This window comes from Phocoena sinus, chromosome 10 (assembly GCF_008692025.1).
Source record: "Phocoena sinus isolate mPhoSin1 chromosome 10, mPhoSin1.pri, whole genome shotgun sequence".
NCBI lineage: Eukaryota > Metazoa > Chordata > Mammalia > Artiodactyla > Phocoenidae > Phocoena > Phocoena sinus.
Window position 1 is genome coordinate 73774245 of NC_045772.1, and position 21927 is coordinate 73796171.

Sequence of the window (21927 nt, forward strand, 5' to 3'; positions counted from 1 at the left end):
TTTATGTTGTAGTTAAAATAGAGCGTGTTTGGGAAATTCCCTAGTGGTCCAGGGGTTAGGGCTCCACACTTCCACTGCAGAGGGCATGGGTTCCATCCCTTGTTGGGGAACTAAGATCCCGCAAGCTGCACGGCACAGCCACAGGAAAAAAAATAGAGCGTGTTTGGCTTTATTTAATAGTCAGCTCTGCTGCTCATCATATGAAATTTGTATCCTTGAGTGTAACATGGAGTTAAAATCTTCTTCATTTTTTACCAGGATTTTATTATTAAAAATGTAACAGTTATGATAAAGTCAGTGCATTTATTGTAACATCAAAAGAATTTAAGGCATTGTATGTACAGTTTTCTTTCACACCTAGAAAAAGAGGGTTAGATAATTTTAAGTGAAGGATGAGGCCACAGCCCTTTTGTACTTTTTGCTGTAACATACGTAGGCCTGTATCATGGCTCCTAAAGAGAGACTTAAGAAAAGTTACAATGGGGAGTTCCCTGTGAGGCCAGTGGTTAGGCCTCCACACTTTCACTGCCATGGCGGTGGGTTCAATCCCTGGTCAGGGAACAGAGATCTGCAAGCCACGTGGAGTGGCCAAAAAAAAAAAAAGTTACAGGGCTTCCCCGGTGGCACAGTGGTTGAGGGTCCGCCTGCCGATGCAGGGGGCGCGGGTTCGTTCCCTGGTTCGGGAGGATCCCACGTGTCGTGGAGCGGCTGGGCCCGTGAGCCATGGCCGCTGGGCCTGCGCGTCCGGAGCCTGTGCCCTGCAGCGGGAGGGGCCACAGCAGTAAGAGGCCCGCGTACCGCAAAACAAAACAAAACAAAAAAAGTTACAAAAAATAAGATACAGAAGAGCCTGAGTAATTCCAGTTATTGCTTAGTTTGTTCCGAAGTGTTCTACTGTAATAGTTTTGAAATAGAAGCTGCAAATGTCAGCGAATGGCAAACGGTTGAATCTCAGTATTTTCTCTTATTAAAACAACAACAACAAAAAAAAAAACTGTTATACTGAGAAATTCAGCTCAAAAAGTGCCAGTAAATAAAATAATAAGAGGGCTTCCCTGGTGGCTCAGTGGTTGAGAGTCCGCCTGCTGATGCAGGGGACACAGGTTCATGCCCCGGTCCAGGAAGATCCCACATGCTGTGGAGCGGCTAGGCCCGTGAGCCATGGCCGCTGAGCCTGCGCGTCTGGAGCCTGTGCTCCGCAACGGGAGAGGCCACAACAGTGAGAGGCCCGTGTACCGCAAAAAAATAAGAAGAAGAAGAAGAAAATCTATCTTTCACATCCTTTAATATGGTGGATTTTAACCAGTAGCTCAGATTTCTGATTATATGGACCTAGTCTAAGTATCGTTCAAGTAAAACCCCTCTTTCTTTCCCTTTTCTAGATGATGCAGTGTTTGAAGCTGGGTGCTTTATCCCGGACCACTGCTAGTACCCAAATGAATGTTCAGAGCTCTCGTTCACATGCCATTTTTACCATTCACTTGTGTCAAACCAGAATGTGTCCCCAAATAGATGCTGTGAGTTATTGGTTCTAATTTTTTAAGATTTCATGTTTCATTTCTGTAAAATCCATGAAAATATTCAAAGAGAACATTTATGCCAAGTTTAGTTTGTTTAATCATTCCTTTTCCAATTGAGATGTCCCTGATCTTGTTTAAGCTAAAGCTGGCCAACCATGTAAAATTAAATATTGAACATATATGTCTGCAATAGCCAGAAAGTATGTTGTGGCCATATGGTAATGGATGTCATTACTTGGGACCCTTTGCTTTTGAGGGCTATATGCTACAAGTTTCTCTTCAACACAGGCAAAGCTTCAGTTGATAAGTTAGGTTTTGACCTTCTTTGACCTAACTTTGTCTAAACTTCTAATTGCAGCAGGCATTTTTGTACTTATATTTATTTGGCCACATGCCTATACTTGGCTATATGTATACTGAGGGCAAGGTGGGATTGAAGGATATTTAGTGTCATATTAATAAAATATTTTCAATTATCTTCCTCAATTGCAGGAAAGTGCAACTGATAATAAGGTGATTTCTGAATCATCACAGATGAATGAATTTGAAACTCTGACTGCAAAGTTCCATTTTGTTGATCTGGCAGGATCAGAAAGACTGAAGCGTACTGGAGCTACAGGCGAGAGGGCAAAAGAAGGCATTTCCATCAACTGTGGACTTGTAAGACTAAGACTAAGGCTTTGTGCTGAGAATATAACAGGGCTATTTTATTGTCCTTTTCCCTTTTGTAATACATAATACCCAAGTGGAAATCCTTCATGCACTGAGCTGAGAAATGAAAGTTGCTGTAAATTTAGGAGTAATGCATTGAATTTTGATCTCCTCAGACTGTCAGCATTTTTCTCCTTTTCACATTGCAAATTTTCTTCATGTGTAAAATTTTAGTTGGATTAAATTTTATGATGTGTGCATAAAATAATCTATGCATATATATAATAGAAATGATTTTAAAATTCTTCTCACAAACTTACTGTTTTAATATTAAACATTTTATGGGATGACTTTCAAAGTAGCTTTTTTGCTAACATTATGTGATAGACTTTATTTTGGAAATTACAATCAAATGTTTTTTAGTAATGATTGTTTCAAAATGAGAACTTTTCTAGATTGTATTAGGAATTAACTTTAATACCATGCCATCTAGTGGTGTTTTTGATTGGAAAACACCTTGTGTTTGAGTTAGCCTAAAGCTTCTATTATATGGAAGAAAACGTTTTAGAACCAAATTTTTATGTAATTAATCTTTTCTTCCTATTGATTTCATTAAAAAGTTGGTTCTTTGTTCCTGCTTAAAAGTAATGGCATCCTAAATTTCTGTGATGCTGACAGAATCAGGACAGGTGTTTTCTGCTTTGCTTCCCTCCCTTTCTTCCTAGAGCAGGGGCTCCAAGCATATGGTCATTTTTTTGTTTATTGCCCAATATTTACTTTTATATGATTGCGACCCTTCTGTGGGGAATTATCAACTGAGACTGATTAGAGAGAGCCAGCCTTCCCAACTACCCATCTTGATGCTCCCACCATACAGTTGAACATGTGTTGAAAGGAGTGAGCGACCAGGATCCTCGACTTTGTGTATTGTTTTGAGTTTCTTAGGAGATAAAATCATGGTGGTATTTACATTTGTGCTGTCCGGAAAAGACAAAAGCCATTGCTCTGTTTTCCAGTTCAGGCTATTGAAGCATGTTCAGGCACGTGGTAGAGGTTCATTCAGTGTGGCCAGTGGTTAAAACTGCAGGCTCTGGAAAAGGGGGATAAGACACAGTGTGATGCTGATGCACTCGCTGCAGGATCCATTGGCTCTAACAAAGACATGGTTTTGCATTACTGAAGGCGAGTGCAACCAGCATTTAGGAAAATGCTTATGCTGTAGGTGCTGGTTCAGTGACAGTAGGAAAAGCAGTAGGGGGTGGCAGGAGGAGTGACTAAATAGTTCCATAATTTGACTTAGTTTTTTAAAATATTGGATGCTTAGCACATAGATTCATTGAATTTCTAAGTGCGGCTATACTTGCATTAGGAATGCCATGTTCAGAGATATCATACTGATATTTTTATTGTGGTTAAAGGAAATTTTGTTTTCCCATGAGGAAGCTATAGTACAACAAGAAAGTTTATGCAACTGTTCAACTAGCGAACAATTTGTTTCTTCAATGAATTGAGCAGAAGAATTTGCAACATGAATTGGCAGTTTTGTGGGGTGTACAACATGATGCTCTGGTAATACTAGGAATGGTCAGAAGTCATCTTATAACATTTCTATTTCTAAAGAAAATCTCTGCATAGAAGTTTAAGTATTTGTGAATTATGGGTATATATATGGCATTAAATTTTGAGTGGTGTCAGTTTTTAGTAGTTATGTGGAAAGCTCCAAGTTTACTTTATATTTGAAAATACAAATGTAAAACAAAACCAAACACAAATGTTCTCAATTCTGCCATGGCTTCATATTATTTTCTATAAGGTTTCATTATTTAAAAGTGTTATAATTAGTACATTTTTATAATTTTTTTCTCTCTCTTTCTTTTAGTTGGCACTTGGCAATGTAATAAGTGCATTGGGAGACAAGAGCAAGAGGGCCACGCATGTTCCCTATAGAGATTCTAAGCTGACAAGACTACTACAGGATTCTCTTGGGGGTAATAGGTATGCATAAGTGTTTATCCTCCATATTCCTGAATTTCAGTTATTCATTATTTTTAAAATAAGTTTGTAAAGTGATTTATAAGAACTGTTTTTACTGTAAAGCACATTAGTAGGATGAGGAACTAATAATTATTAAGTGCCTCAAATGTGTGAGTGCTTTTGCATGTTGTTATTTCACATATTTCTTATAACACCTCTTGAGGTAGGTGTTATTATTCCTATTTTATAGATAAGGAAATTGAAATCCAGAGAGGTTAAGTAATTTATTCAGTCACTTAGCTTATAAATGCAATCCTTGGCATGTGCTTTCTCTATACCATTGTTTCAGTTTTAAGTGCTTGGCACATAGTTGATGCCTAATAAAATTTTGTTGAAAAGTAAATGCTGTCTTCTAAGTAATTAAAAAGTAATTTAAATATTATTCATTTTCTTTACAAAGTCTCCTAAAAATTAAACATTTTTTGACATTTGAGAAAAAATTTAAAAATGTTAATTGAATGAAATATAGGGTGATTGCTGGTTATTAACTTTGCCAGAATCACTGATATTCCTCCTTTTCTGTACTTTGCATCATCCTGATATGTTTCATCAGCTAAATGTATTCTTTTGGTAATGCATTCCTTTTTATAAGCATCAGAATGTTGGCTTTAAAAATGGTAACTTTTTTGGCATTTAAATTCAATCATAGCACAGTTCAACAAGTTACACACAACTACAGTGAATCTATTTTACAGTGTTTTCAATGGTCTAACATCATGTTTACTGATGCTATAAAATGATCATTAGGTGCTGTAAAATGATCATTAGATGCTGTAAAATTAAACTTGCAAACTTTCTTTTTGAACAACTATTATTCAAAGAATTTTGATAATGTTAAGTTTATTTAGGTCTGAAGTTGGATGGATTTAGAAATAAAGTTTTGTTTTATAGAATTCAAGAGTATCATTTTTATATTCCTTCTTTTCATATAATATTGCCATTGTCTTAACTCAGCTGTCTTCTAGCATATCCTTTGTATTGCTTCCACTGTTACATATTTCTTACTTCTGGTCTATATTTTCATTCTGACCTTCAATATCAATCTGGGTCTTATTATAACAGGACAAAAAGTTTTGTTTTTTAAGCCAAATATAAATTTTTAAAGTTTGCTAAATTGTAGCCTTTTCCTGTGTTTATTTCTTAGCTTTATAATACAGCTTTGTCTTATAAACAAAGCAGAGATAGTAAACATCTTCCCTTTACAAGTGTCAATACTTTTGAATACTTCAGTACTTCTGAGAGTTTGCTTGCCCTGTAACAATCTAAGATATTTGCACTGTGGGTTTTGAATTCCTCTTGAGTTTTATCTAAGCTATAGCTAAAGAGTCTCAGATGTTCCTCACCCATTTCCTATCTAGTGGTAATGCCTCTTATTCTCAGTGACCCTCAATTCCTGCTTAAAATTGTGAGATTGAACGCCTAGTTCAAAAGCATTAAACTTTGTATAAACATTGGAAAACAAAATTCCTTCATGTTGTGATGTTTGTACAAATTTCTGTTAAAAGAAAAATTAAATCAAAAGTATTTGTGGAAACAAGCTGCATATATTTATGTGTACAGTTTGGTGATTTTTTAAAAAACAAAACTGGCTTTTATACATTTATAATGTTTAATGTAACATTTTAAAAAGTTTATAGCAAAAATATGGAAAAATACAGAAAATATAAAACATGATAAAAATCAACTGTATTTCTATTACTTGTAAGTAACTATTGTTAACATTGTGATGTATTTCCTCCCTAATGTGTAATATAATATGATATAACAATATATAAGATAAATAACTTTATTTATTTGTTTGTTTATTTTGGCCATACCGCATTGCTTGTGGGATCTCAGTTCCCCAACCAGGGACTGAACCCGGGCCACAGCAGTGAAAGTGCCGAATCCTAACTGTTAGACCACCAGGGAACTCCCTAATATATTTAAATTATATGGTTTCCTTTAAGATAGAGTTATGGTTTTATATAAAAATAAACAACTTGCATTAAAAAATTTTTTTTTCATAAACATATCTATTCTTTTTTTAAAAAATAAATTTATTTATTTATTTTTGGCTGTGTTGGGTCTTCGTTTCTGTGCGAGGGCTTTCTCTAGTTGTGGCAAGCGGGGGCCACTCTTCATCGCGGTGCGCGGGGCTCTCACTGTCGCGGCCTCTCTTGCTGCGCAGCACAGGCTCCAGATGCGCAGGCTCAGTAGCCGTGGCTCACGGGCCCAGCCGCTGTGCGGCATGCGGGATCCTCCCGGACCAGGGCTCGAACCCATGTCCGCTGCATCGGCAGGCAGACTTTCAACCACTGCACCACCAGGGAAGCCCCATAACTATTCTTGAAATTCGTATCATTTGGGTTTTAATATGTGACCTTTTTCCTATACAGTAGGTCTTAGCTCCTCTCATTCCTGATTTCACTATTCTTCTTAAGCACTTGATCCCAATACTTCTCAAAATATTTTTAATAAGGGAGAGTTCTCCTCCTTCCCACTTCCCAGTTGTAGTGGCTTGATATTGAACATGACTATACTCAGCTTGTCCCATTATGTGAGTTTGAAAATACTTGAACTGGTCTATACTGTATTCAGTGAAATGAGTTCATTGATTACAGCAAGCTCAAATGTTGTAAAAGTTGCCAAAATGCTTACTGTCAATTTCTATACTTGTCATGAATCTGCCAGACTGGCACTGGACTGGGGATAACATTTTGAGTAGTCCTATCCTCTAATCAGTATCCATAATCATCACTCTCACTGGATTACCTTATCTTCTTCATCAACAGAGATGCATGAATTATCTTAACTTCTGACTTCAAATAAATAAATATAATATACGCATGACATACAAACAATTATTAGGGATCTAATATATTCCAAGTAACACAAACAAATAGTAATGACCTAATATGTTCCAAATACTGTGTTGTACAAAGTAGTCTGATGAATAAAAAATATTTGATGATCCTTGTCCTCTAGGATTTTAGTATCTAAGAGTTTGGATCTATAAAATTTCAATATAATCATAATCAACAAAAAAGAGGTATGCAAAGGGTATGAGGAAGCAGAGAGAAAAGAGTACAGCCAAACTCAGGGTTGGATTCTTGGACTAGATGATCTCTGAATTGAATAGTAATAATAGTAAAAGTAAGGGTAAATAAGGATGAGCAAGAGTTCACAAAGGAATAAAGGTAGGTGGAATGGGACCCGTTTTAAAAGGGTTGCTATGAAGGGCATTATGCTAAGTGAAATAAGTTAGACAGAGAAAGACAAATACTGTATGATATCACTTATATGTGGAATCTAAAAAATACAACAAACTGTGAATATAACAAAAAAGAAGCAGACTCACAGGTATAGAGAACAAACTAGTGGTTACCAGTGGCGGGGAGGGGCAATATAGAGGTGGGGGAGTGGGAGGTACAAACCGTTGGATGTAAGATAGGCTCAAGGATATATTGTACAACATGAGGAATATACCCAATATTTTGTAATAACTGTAAATGGGAAGTAACCTTTAAAAATTGTGTAAATTTTAAAAATTAAAAAAAAGAGACATTACTACACATCTAAAATGAGTAAAAATAAAGCTTGACAATACTAAAAAAAAAAATACGAAGAAAATAAAAGTGTTACTATGAGTGCTGTGTTGAGATTATTGGGAGAAGGCAGGAGTGGAAGCAGGAAGCTAGGAGGCTATAGGTTAGAATTGATAGGTATAAATTTCCTACCAGGGTGGGTAAATTAGCTCCTTAACTGTTAGTGTGCAAGTGCCCATTAGACTCTCCACATCTTTTTCATTGACAGAAATAGCTTAGGCATAATAATCGTTTTATTATCCTGTTCTTTGGTTGGTAAAGCAATTCATCATGATGATAAAATAATGTTTCCCAGTTTTCCTATGTAATCTAGCCAGAAACTCTGGAACTTTGACCACTCAATCACAAATGATGTTTCATATTGTGAAACATATGGATATACTAAATACTTTTCTTGATCAGGTGATAGGATTTTGTGTAAAACTTTTTGCTGAAATAAAAAATCAGGATGCAAGTGATTAAATTAAAAGAAAAAATTTAAATCCTAAAATAGGAACTTCCCTGGGGGCACAGTGGTTAAGAATCCGCCTGCCAGTGCAGGGGACACAGGTTAAAGCCCTTGTCCGGGAAGATCCCACATGCTGTGGAGCAACTACCCATGTGCCACAACTACTGAGCCTGCGCTCTAGAGCCCTCATGCCACAACTACTGAGCCTGCGTGCTGCAACTACGGAAGCCCTTATGCCTAGAGCCCGTGCTCTGCAACAAGAGAAGCCACCGCAATGGGAAGCCTGTGCACGAGTGGAAGAGTAGCCCCCGGCTTGCCACAACTAGAGAAAGCCCGTGCACAGCAACAAAGAACCAAAGCAGCCAAAAATAAATAAAAATTAAAAAAAAAATCCTGAAATATTAAATAGATAATGAAAGCAATGATTTTTGAATTTCAACATGTCATATTATATATAGATTAAATTTTAGAATTATTCTGTGTATATTACTTCAAAAAAATTTTTAAAGAGGTGAGAAATATATGCACTTGTATTATGAGTATATGGTATTATGAGTCAAAAAAGGATAATATAAATTAATTTTCCCCAATTTTAGCCAAGCAAACAAAATCTTTTTCCTTAAGATAGTCTTAAAGCATTGGGGCTTATAAATTTGCTTTTATTTTTAAGTTAGTAATGTCAATCTTTTGGTATCTCGAAGGAGAGATATTATTCAAAAGGCGGGAATTTTAAAATGATTATTTCAGTGTTTTATTTGCTTTTATCTGTAAACCTAATTATTTTTTGTAACTTTCAGCCAAACAATCATGATAGCATGTGTCAGCCCTTCAGACAGAGACTTTATGGAAACTTTAAATACCCTGAAATATGCCAATCGAGCTAGAAATATCAAGAACAAGGTGATGGTCAATCAGGACAGAGCTAGTCAGCAGATCAATGCTCTCCGTAGTGAGATCACACGACTTCAGATGGAGCTTATGGAGTACAAAACAGTAAGCTAATGGTTTTGACTTTGCATTTTGTGATACATTTTGTGTACACAGTGATACCTTTTTGTGATGGCTTGCACATATATGTCTCTGGAGTCTCTTTGTCATAGTGGTGGCATCTTTCCTTTTGGAGGTAGAATTCTCTAGTTTTATGTGTGGGTAGCCTTTAATAATGTTCAGTCTGACAACCTGACCAGCCTCTTGTTTCAAAATACTTCCTTCCCAGTCAGATTCTTTAGTGACAAATGCTCAAAGGAGAGATGTAGTAGAGGGAAAAGGATCTCTTGCCTTGAGGCTGTTAAGACAAAAGTGCTCTTGGTTGTAGAATTGCATAATCCTGCAGTATCCTTTAACAAAACTCTTGTGTATTTAAAACTTCTCAATCAACAGGGAAATATTTTTCTTTTCTAGGGTAAAAGAATAATCGACGAGGAGGGTGTGGAAAGTATCAATGATATGTTTCATGAGAATGCTATGCTACAGACTGAAAATAACAACCTGCGTGTAAGAATTAAAGCCATGCAAGAGACGGTTGATGTATTGAGGACCAGAATCACACAGCTTGTTAGTGATCAGGCCAACCAAGTTCTTGCCAGAGCAGGTATGTGTGTAGGGTGGGATGAATGAGGGATTACTTTTGGAGAGCAGGAAATACTCTTCATGTTTGTTAACTTTGTGGAATATTTGAAGTGAAAAAGTCAATCTCTGTGTATACAATCTGTGATTTTAAGTTAATACTTAATTTGTAAATAATACATTCTTACAGAAACAAAATATGCCCTATGCTTCATCATATTATCTTACTTTCTGCTCATGTAATTAAGGGCAGGAAATTTGCTGTTTAAATTATGTTTCAAAGCATTATTGTTTGTTTCTATAACTTTGTTTTTTCTCTCATTCTGTTCTGTTGAATTTTAAAGGAAATTCTTTTTTTAATTAATTTTTATTGGAGTATAGTTGATTTACAATGTTACTTTCTGCTGTACAGCAAAGTGAATCAGTTATACATACACATATATTCACTCTTTTTTAGGTTCTTGTCCCATATAGGTCATTACAGAGTATTGAGTAGAGTTCCCTGTGCTATACAGTAGGTTCTTAGTAGTTATCTGTTTTTATATATAGTAGTGTGTGTGTGTCAATCCCAATCTCCCAATTTATCCCTCTCCCCCTTTCCTTATTTTATCTTGCAGGTGAAGGGAATGAAGAGATTAGTAATATGATTCACAATTATATTAAAGAAATTGAAGATCTCAGGTACAGTTCACGTTCTGTAATATATAATGCACGTATTTTGGGTTTTGCAGTGAAGTATTATTGCTATTTTTTGGGCTTATTTTGTAGTAACTATTCACAGTGATATTTCAGCCCTTTGGTCAGGTTAACTTTAGGGGAATAGGTACTTGCCTATAACGGAACATATGGGAACATAATGTCACAAACTACTTTCCTCTTCCCACATTATCTTCCTGGGTTATCCTCCTGCTCTTGTTGTTATACCCTTAATTGGAAGCTTACCTAACCTCATATAACAACAGGCATAATTGGTGTCGATGAAGTTACCTCCCTGTGCCTCTTCACCCACCATTTGGGAATGGTCAACATCAATAAGTCATCTCTAATTTTTAAAATTTCCCATTACTCCTGTTCCCTTATACTTCTTCAGCTATTCTATATGTGTGAGTCATTGCATCCCTACCAATTTGCCTGCCTCTGTGGTATATACAAAGGCTCATTCATCACCCACATTTCACACACATATTGCAAATACTCACTGTATGCCAAGCATCATGCCATGGACTGAACAAGTATGACATAAACAAAGAGTTCACAGTCTAGGTGGGTCAACTTACATAAATAGTCACATGTAGTAAATGGAATGACAGAAGTCAGTAAATAGGACACCCATGCCAGGTGTGGGAATGTGGAGGGGACCACTGAGCACAGACTGGAAGAATTGGGTCAGAAAGTAGATCAAGGGCACTAATCATTTCTATAATATTTTCAGGTTCCATGGTTTGCCCTGATGGCTGAGCTGCTTTCTCTTTAAGTAGAACTACAGTCAGCTCCATTGGGAGCATCTAAATAGCTCAGATCTCACTTCTGTTATCCATTTGCAGAAAATAACCAAGTGAGAGATTATCTTTCACAGCTACCCTAACAATTCTCTGTCTTGTATTTGTGTTCTATTTCCCTCTCTCTTCCTCTGGCTATTCTAGAGATTCTTAAACAGAGATGAGTAGTGTTTCTACTGTTTCTGCCTCCTTAAGGCACACCAGGTCCCTTAAAAGCTTCAAAAAGTAAAAACCAGTGAGAAAACATCTGATGTATCAATAGATAAAGTTACTCAAATAACTATTACTTTTATTCTGTTTATATATTTCCAAACTTTACCTTTTTGATGGAGACCTTTGGGACCTTAGGTTGTAGTTCTGGTCAGCTGCCAAACTGGACTTGCAGTTTCCATCTTGTGTTGGCAGTGCTCTTTCCTGCCTACTGCCAAAAACTTGTCCTCTGACCAGTCTCCTGTGTTTCCTGACTCTGTAGACCCCATCTTTACCATTCCTTCAGACAAAACTCATATCTGTCTTTTAGTTCCTAAAGATTCTTTTCCTGCTCCTAGTCTGCTTCTTTTTATCTTTTTTTATTTTCTTGGCACTGGTCAATTGTTAAGGCTGATTCCATACTCTGGTTCTTGGGCTTGATTTCCTCTCTTCCATCATGTTATTCTAAGACCATATCTAAGCTTGATCTCATTATTTGGTGAATGGCTTGACTAGTGTCATTATTTCCTAGAAAACTGACTGAATCATTTCCATTCCTTTTAGTAGCTAAAAGGAGCATCTAATACCTTTCTTCTTCAAGTTCTTGAGTTAAGACTATTCTTTAAGCCATCTAGAGAACAATGATGACTCTTAGGCCTTGAGTTCAGTCAGTGATCAAATCTTTCGTGGTATAGGTTAATAGCTTTTTGGCTCTTTTATTCAGTTTGTCCCATTCATAAAGTGTAGTCTTCTCAGTTCTCGGGACTTTAATTTATAATATAAAGATAATTTACATATGGGATAAACATAAATGATCTTTGAATTTAAACTGAATTACCTGCATTGAAATTTTTAAGCTTCTGTTTATTAAGTATACGACCTTGGGCAAATTACCTAACTCTTTGATCTTTAGTGTTTATCTGTAAGAATGAGGTAATACCTGCTAGTCTCAAAGAGTTATTATGGGGCTCAAATAAAAAAACAGGATGTAAAAACTATTAAATTGAAAAATACTGTAAAGGTCTAACATTATTATTTAGGCAAGTTCTCACATTCTGTTTCATCTACAAAATTCTACTCCAATCCATATTTTAATCACTACTTTCTCTTAGGAAGACATTCATTCACAGCTACTTAAACTTAATGTAAATTATGTAAATGTATTGCTACATGGGAATGTTTATATTTTAAGTCTTATCATTTTAATTATAAAATAATACTAGTTACCTTTTAATAAATTTACACATCACATTATTTGTTGTGAAATGATAATAGTCACTAATTAATCTTAGTTTTCTGGAGTTCAAAATTTTTGTAGAAATTTCTGAAAATATAGGAAAGTTTTAAAAAGTTAAAATCACCCATATTCTCACCATTCCAAGAACTGATGTTAACATTTTGGTGTATCTCTTCAATAATTTTTCAATGCATACTTTAGCAAAATTTGTATCGGGGTGTATGTATTGCTTTACTATCTATTCTTTGAAATGTGACAAGATATTAGGATCATTTTTTAATGTTATTAAATATTTTTCTAACATGGTTTTTGCATGGCTCCATGAGTACTGTCTCATGGGTTGTAATTGATTTATTTATCTAATCCCCTACTGTTAGATAATTATATTATTTCCAACTTTTTGATAAGAATAGTTATTATTTGTTAAAAACATTATTAGGTGAGTTTTAAATTCATTGTATCATCATCCTCATAACCGTCCTAGGGAAGTATATATTTTCATCTCCATTTAATGAAGGATTTAGAGATTCTGTGAGTGAAAAAGCTGAGATGATATTCAGTAAGTGAAAAGGCTGAGATGCAAGCCTCAGTTTATTCCTTCCCAAGGAAGTCTGTGTACTTCCCCTCATGCCTCACTGCTTGGTCTCCTATTAAATGAAATGCAGAAAGCAACAAGTGTGTGATTGGGTGAGTAGGAAGAGAAGGAGAGGCAAAGAGAGAAATGTTATCTCTACAGCCCATACAAAAAGCAGGATCTACTAATGTGGTGTGGGGTTGGTGGAGTTGGAGGTGAGCCCTAAAGGTTTCAGCCTTTATTAGCACCAGGACGGAAGAAGCATTAAAAATATGCCCCTACCAAATGCAGATTTTTAAAATCAGGTAATAATCAAACACAAATTGTCTGATTATTATATAAATGAGCCAATTAAAAACAGGTCATTAATTGATAGCTAATTTATATTTTCATTCATTTTTTTAAAAGGGTCTTTTTTAAAAAATTAATTAATTTATTTATTATTTGTATTTTTGGCTGTGTTGGGTTTTCGTTGCTGCGTGCAGGATTTTCTCTAGTTGTGGCGAGCGGGGCTACTCTTCATTGCGGTGCGCGGGCTGCTCATTGCAGTGGCTTCTCTTGCTGCGGAGCACGGGCTCTAGGCACGTGGGCTTCAGTAGTTGTGGTGTGCGGGCTCTAGAGCTCAGGCTCCGTAGTTGTGGCTCATGGGCTTAGTTGCTCCACAGCATGTGGGATCTTCCCGGACCAGGGATCAAACCCGTGTCCCCTGCATTGGCAGGCAGATTCCTAACCACTGTGCCACCAGGGAAGTCCCCTTCATTCATTATTAACATGCATTATTATGTACCCAGGCTTTGTGCTAGATATTGAAAATATAGAAAAGTGTAAATTTTTACTGAGTTTTTATCATTAAGCTGCATTTTTATACTTAGGTTGTCCTCTTATTAAAAAATGACAGCATTATATTCAGAATTTTCTTTAAAATAATTTTGAAATCATTTAACTTAATAGTTTGTACACAGCTATTTAACGATTTTAAAACATTGTAACTGTTGCAACACCAAATATAAAGTAAAACAATTTCATTAAAGAATATATAGGACACTTATTTGTAACATATTCACTGATTTGTGTATATTCTGTCTCTAGTTGATTTCAACAGTGTCATGAATAATTTTGGTAGGCAGTGTAAAAACACAGCTGACTGTGCCTTCTAGAGCTCAGTAGTTGCAAATAATCTAGCACCTTCCTCTGAAACATTTGAACATATGGCAAAAGTGCTTAGTAATGTAGTTTTGAGACAGAGATAGTAGGTAGTATTTTCTCCTTATAACCTTGTCTCAATCACCCTTGTGCCAAATTGACCTGGGAAATTTATTATACTGAAGTAGATAATTGTGTTCTTTTATGGTTTAAATCAAATGGACTAAAGGAACTGGCCCAGAGGACTCTCTGAATCCCTTGTAGTCTCAAGAATCCAGGCTCTTTTAGGATCTTATCATTCAGTATTATTACTGACAGCACATACATTATTTTCCTGTCATTATGAGGACTGCTTGAGCAAACAAAAGAATGTTTTTAATTATCAAACTCGGGTTTCCTTGGAGATTTCATCTTTTCCCATGCCATATTCAGGAGCCAGATATCTTTCAGCCAGTTAGAGGCAAGTTTGACTAACTATTCCTTACAAAGATTTGGAAATGTTATTATAGCATGATGAATGAGGAACAGGAAGGAAGGGAACCATGCTGCTTGCACATTTTAAGTTTCAAAGATGAGTTTACAAAGCAAGGATAACTAGTGCCTATTGACCAGAATGCAAGTAATCTAATTATCACTGGCACTTTTGAGCACTAAGAGTTTTACTTCAAATTTACAGTTATTTGATCAGGAAATTTTTAAAATATCTTAAACACTAATGTTTGTGAACACATATGTTAAAAAAGCCGTACCTTGTAGCAATGTTGAAATACATTTTGGGAAACTTTTTAGCTTGCAAAACAACTCATTTAAAATGTTCCCTGTTTATTCTTAGAGTTGTCAAGTTTGCAGAGATGGAAGGTAGAATGGTGGTTGCTAGGGACTGGGAGGAGAGGGGAACGAGGAGTTAGTGTTTAATGGGTACAGAGTTTTAATTGGAGAAGATGAAAAAGTTCTGAAGGTAGATGGTGGCAATGGTTGCACAACAGTGTGGGTGTACTTTGTGCTGTAGAACTGTACACTTAGAGATGGTTAGGGAGGTAAATTTTATGTTAAGTATTATTTATCACAATAATAAAATGTTTCCAACTTAAGTGTATTTTTATTCATTAGGGCAAAATTATTAGAAAGTGAAGCAATGAATGAGAACCTTCGAAAAAACTTGACAAGAGCCACAGCAAGATCACCGTATTTCAGTGGATCATCAGCTTTCTCTCCTACTATAGTATCCTCAGACAAAGAGACCATTGAGATTATAGATCTAGCGAAGAAGGATTTAGAGAAGCTGAAAAGGAAAGAAAAGAAGAAGAAAAAAAGGTAGTGCTATAAAATCACTGCTATACTGCTAATTACTTTTCAGGCTATTTTAATTTGCAATTGCAATGAGTATACATAGCCTCATAAGTATATTAATAAATAAAATGTCATTTAACATAGGTGACAATTATAATTATATACTTTTAAAGATTTATCTCTACTTGTATGTAAAAAAATTAATTTATTTATAATAATATTGTAGTGAATTTTATTTAGACTATAAGGTAAAATTACTATTAGAAATTATTTTATTATTTTTTCAAATAGCTGCTTTTGCATTCCATTCATCTTTTCTGCAAAGCTTGTTCTACCATTACTCAAAATTTTTATTTTTTTTCCATTTTCTAATACAATTAAATAGTCTCATTGATATATTCTGCTTCCTGTCTAGATTAGTTTAAGTAAAGGCTAAACTAATTCATCAGACTGTCATTTAATATCATTTGGTCTCTTAAGTATTTTCTGCGGGCTCTAATTTGATTATGTGAAAGTTATTTATGTTATTTCAGGCTTCCTGACTCTTCCAACAATGAGTTACTCAGCTTTTCACCACTGTTCTAGGCTTCCTTTTCCTTGCATCCTGGTAATATCTCCCTCTGAAATCAACTGGATGCAAAGAAGAGGAGGAAAATTAAAATATGACCACTTGTAATCTATGAGTGGTTAAAACCTCATAAATTGTTTACATGTTTACATATTGATTCTATGGTGCAGTCAAATTACTTACATAGAATATATTTTGAACATGCCAGTCAAATTAATTTTAAGCATTTTTGGCTAGATATTCCAAAGGGGGAAAAGATATCTTATTTGTCAAATAGCTTGTTATGGAGGTGTACTTTTTAGAATTACTATTGACATTTAGTCTAGCTGCTGCTTTGCTCAGTTTATTTAGAAATTTATTTTGACAACCAAGCATTTCTTCTTTGAATAGTCAGTTGTCCAAAGTTATTAGAGGTTTAAACTCTCCAAATTAATTCTGCTGTTTGTCCTTGAGTTAAAAAGGACTGATTAGAATAATTAAAACAAGGAGTTGCACATCTATGGTTAGGAGGCATTGCAATTGAAATTGGATTCTTAAGATACTAATGTCTTAAAAGATGTTGCTCGTGGATGGCTGATTATGGCAGCATTAAGAAATATATAATGATTAGTTCTTATGCAGGGCAATTAAAACTGTAACAGTGTTCACAGAATTATCAAAACTGGTTTGACCCAACATACTGTGGAAATGAAAATGAGACTTCAGCACATGACTTATCATTTATTTGTAAAATTCAGTTGTGTAGTTGGTCAAAATGTGAAATGGTATGACTTGTTTTTAACGGTGTAGGTGGTTTGTGTTCATGAATAATAAGTAAGGATAAGCAAGGGTATATTTCTTAAGGTCATGAACTGATTCTGCTCTTTCCTTTTGAGGTAAATTTAGAGATGTTACCATAAGCACCTGTTGGGTATGAGTAATAAAAAACAGGTAGGGATCCCAATAGAAAGCTGGGCACTTTTGACGTTTTTATAGTGATCATAGGTACCCTAAATTTATACCTCTGATGCAGGTTATTTCTGTGACAATGCAGGGTTGTAAGGTTTTTGACTGATAAATAGTTCTATTTTACTCAGCTTGATAAAGCATTTCATTTATCACCAATAACTTTTAGCTGCATGTAATGTAAATTCCTTTCTTAAAAATATTGGTAAGCTCTCATTTTAGCCAAAGGGTTTGCTACAGTTGAAACAAAAAATAATAGAGTTGTTGTTGAAACAAAACATAATAAAGTGTTTAGAATGACAGCAGCTTTACTGAAGTTAGTGATTAGTCTTCTACAGGAACTCTGGAGGGAGTAGCTTCTGTTTGGATATATTGATTCTGGTTAAGTTGTATTACATGCCTCATATTTACTTATTTTATTTATCAAATAGAACATTGCAAAATTTGGTTCTACCTCAACCTTGCATATATAGTAAGTAAGTTAATTTAAAATCGTTTGGAACTTGGAACTAATTTTTCTCTAGAAAGTGTTACAAGTACATAATGTCCAGGTTTCCCAACTCACTCACATGAAATGATATTTACTCATTCTATAGTGTGGTAAGAGCAATTCAAAAGGGAATAGGAAAAGGAAAATAGGGGAAAGAAACTTTGTTTCCCTTCCATGAATGTAGACCAACCTTTGGGGGAAAATATGAATTTCCGCCTTAGCCATTCTCTCTTATTCCTACCTACTGACCTTCTGTGTCCCCATGCTACCTTGATCCATTCCTCCCTTATGAGGTCAGTTCTCATGTAATTCTTCCCTAGCCCGAAGTACTCCCAGTTTCAAAATCATCTACTTTCTTCTCTCCTCTCCTTAAATTCAAAGTTGGAAACAAAGCCATCTGACTAGAGAAAGGAACTCATTCCAGTGGAAATGACTTATAGCTAATAAAATTCCTCTAGGGATATTTGTAATTTTGAAAGAGGAAGCATTAATCCAACTATTGAAAATTTGGGCAGTAACCTCATTAAGAAAAAAAATTAAATAGTGTAGGGAAGGTTTTTGTTACCCCTTTTGGTTGACAGTTTCCAAAACCTGTCTGGGGTTTGGCCTTTGGGTTCAGCTTTGCTCAGCTGTCCCAGTTCTCATAGCTACTTCTGTTTCTCCCACTGAATCCACAAATTCTTTAGAAGCTCCATGTCTTTTAATTTACTTTGTTTTTGTGCTGTTAGCCTTTGGTTGTAGTGACTACAGGGCCTCTGACACTAAGTGTTGGTTGGTGGAGTGGCAACTGTATCATTTTTATGTCAGAAGCTACATTTGTGTTCAAGGAGGATGCCATAAATCCTGTTTTACATGAGATTTTCACCCTCTTGTCAAAGTCTTTATCTAAACTACAACCAATTGCTAAGATGTGTGGTTTAAAGGTTGGCTCTTCTTCCTGTGCTTATTTTCTGTTGAGATGTAAAATAATCCATAAGTGTAGGTAGTAAGAAAATAAGGAAGAATAATCGAATAGACTACATTGACTATTTTCTTTAGTTACACAAATGTTAGAATGGTTAGCAAGATTTGTCATCCCCCCCCATTTAACTGTGGAAGAGGTATTATAAATGGAACTAAATGAAATAAAGACTGAACTCCTTTAAATTATGGAGAAGGATCAGATTATTAGTTTATATCTCTGCCCCTCTACTGTCATTTGGAACTATTGATTGTAGTGTTTTTTTAAAGAGACAATTGGGAAGGCATCTAAAGTTTATCTACTTATTAGCTCACATTATCCATATATTTTAATATAGCTCTCTAGTGTAAGGTAAACAGAATTTCGTGCTGAAAATAGAAAATTTGGGTTTTTTGCTAGGGAGCCATATCCTTTGAGTCATTATAGCTCATTATCATCAGTATAAGCCTAGATTAGACTTTTTTTTTTTTTTACTTTTTTTGGTGTATATGGATAAAGAAAATTTACCATTCATACATTGATCCCCATATTTTTGAATATCTAGCTTTAAATGACTTGCATTATAAAAAATTCACTCATTCATCAGACTGCATTATATTTGTATTTAGTGGTGTCAGGTTGAAACTCTAGAAACACAGAGATTTCTTAGACGATGGCTTTTCTTACCCTTTTCTAGATATTACACTGGACATTTTGATCTCTGGTGAATATCACTCTGCAGAATTTTTTTCTCGGAAAGATTGCTAGTCTCTTCTTGCAATAGCAGTATATAAGTTGATTGTGAAAAACAATCACAGGCCAGCAAATAAAAATCATGTTATAAAATTAAAATGAGAACTGCCTTGATGAAATAATTCATAACTGAGACTCAATCTCTTCATTTTAAAATACTGATGATTCTGAAAAAATATTTTTTTTTGGAATCCAGGCAGAAGTGTACTATATCAAGATTGCTATATGCTTAATCAGAGCCTAGCACATCTATCTTTTTGTCTACATGAGAGATACTGGTATTCAGTACATTCCACTGAGTAAAGATTCCCAATTCTGTGTATTGAATATTCTTTAAATGTCAAAGCTTTTAAATACATATTTATAGTTTTTCTCATACTTTGCTGGTTGAAAAATAACCTTACTAATGGAATGTACTACATTTCCCATTTTATTGCTACCTTTGCCTTAGATATATCCTTTTGGTAGTCTAGTAATTAGTACAGTGATATTAATTTTCAGTTAATAAAATTACAGTTTTCCACTGATATCATAACAGTCATATTCATTTGACCATAATACCATTTCATGTATAATTTTGAAATAGAATTTTTTTTAGATTTAGTGATGTTCACATGTAGTAATTTGAAATAGAAAACAAGTTTAAAAATTAGTATCCTAGTATGTAGTATTAATGGTATTTTCATATTATGGTATAAAGGCATTACTTTTTGAAGTTCTTTTAATGATGCCATAAAAAGGTATTTTGTAAAGGTTTACAAGGAAGAGAGGATATCATTGGCAGTAGGTTTTTTTTTGGAATCTGAGAAAATTGATCCATTTCAGGTTAAAAAAAGCAATGGCATCCAAATACTCTTACTGTTTATCAACTTTATAAATTGAGACTGTACATTTTACTGCTGAATAATTTCAACTGATAGTCTATATATACTCTTCTTAGATATAATGCTGCTTGTTTTTCTTACTTTTTATTCATACAAAATGTATTGCCTTTTTACTGTGTATTGTCCTTTGATGATATCTTTTAAATTTTATTTTAAAGTCTTCAAGCTCATGTATCATTTTTACCTTCTTATCACTTTCGCTTTTTACTGTCTGGTTTGTCCTTCATTGGCTTGGCCTTCCAATACTGTGCCTCGTGATTTTGAAGGCTACAGAAACTTGAGGAAAGCAATCGAGAAGAAAGAAGGTTGGAATATTTCCCAGGTTTTTTATTAAAATGTCATTTAAATACTTAGTTGCCATTCAGAAGGATATATGCTGTAGAATTATAGATTGTTTCAGACTAGATTAGCTTGGTGCTCCTAAAAATAATGATGATTTTATAAAATTAACAAAAACACTGAAAATATAAAAAAATACTTTTTAAGAATAAAAGCCAGCGGTTATATGAATTAAAATTCAGGAATTTCATGTGAATTTAGAATAGATTATCATAATTTTGATGGCTAAAAATGGCCCAAGAACCCCACCCTTTAACTTTCAGAATATACCTTTCAGAAACTTGTGAACAGACAGGGAATTATTAATTTGGTGGGAATTCGCATTTTGTTGCAGCACATGCTAAGTCATGGGTGGGTTCATTCTCATCTCTTCCTTATTTTGTGTAATCTTTGTTAGGAAAACAACGTTAAAATGGCAACAAAGTAAAAGGAAACTGTGGCCTTACTACAGATAAGATTTATAAGGCATATTTAAGGTGGAATTAGAAAAACAAGTTTTGCTTTTAAAATGTACCTGAAGTCAGCATCAAAAACAGGATCTTCTTGGGCTTCCTTGGTGGCGCAGTGGTTGAGAGTCCACCTGCCGATGCAGGGGACACGGGTTCGAGCCCTGGTCCGGGAAGATCCCACATGCCGCGGAGCGGCTGGGCCCGTGAGCCATGGCCGCTGAGCCTACACGTCCGGAGCCTGTGCTCCGCAATGGGGGAGGCCACAGCAGTGAGGCCCGCGTACCGCAAAAGAAAAACAAAAAAAAAAACCCCCCAGGATCTTCTCTTTTTTTTTTCCATTTGAAATTTGAGCAAAATTTAGAAGCACTGCTTCTGAACTCCCAATATAATAAAAATTTGCATTTTACTCATTCAATATTATGATTATTTAACCAAGTATCAAGTAGTATTTTACTTCTTATTAGAACTTCTCTTTATAGATTTTTCTAAACGTCTCATGATTACAATATCAAAATGATTAAGAAAATAAACTGGTTTCAAAATAATATTAACTATTTTAGAAGCACCACTTTATAATTTTATTTCTTACTAAAAATAAGCCTTGGGGCTTCCCTGGTGGCGCAGTGGTTGGGAGTCCGCCTGCTGATGCAGAGGGCGCGGGTTTGTGCCCCAGTCCGGGAGGATCCCACGTGCCCCAGAGCGGCTGGGCCCGTGAGCCGTGACCGCTGGGCCTGCGCGTCCAGAGCCTGTGCCTGTGAGAGGCCCGTGTACTGCAAAAATAACCAACCAAACAAACAAACAAAAAATAAGCCTTGAGAACT

General features: G+C 35.3%; 1 protein-coding gene across 6 annotated transcripts in view; it reads left to right on the top strand.

Moving 5' to 3' along the window:
* KIF21A (kinesin family member 21A) overlaps positions 1-21927 on the top strand; it is a 159979-nt gene that overhangs the window by 84488 nt on the left and 53564 nt on the right. For all 6 annotated transcript variants that reach the window (XM_032646357.1, XM_032646358.1, XM_032646360.1 and 3 more), the window contains exons 5-11: positions 1383-1517; positions 2013-2180; positions 4051-4166; positions 9038-9233; positions 9642-9831; positions 10424-10487; positions 15559-15762. In XM_032646357.1, coding sequence (XP_032502248.1) covers positions 1383-1517; positions 2013-2180; positions 4051-4166; positions 9038-9233; positions 9642-9831; positions 10424-10487; positions 15559-15762 — 1073 coding nt within the window. The remainder of the gene's footprint in view (positions 1-1382; positions 1518-2012; positions 2181-4050; positions 4167-9037; positions 9234-9641; positions 9832-10423; positions 10488-15558; positions 15763-21927) is intronic.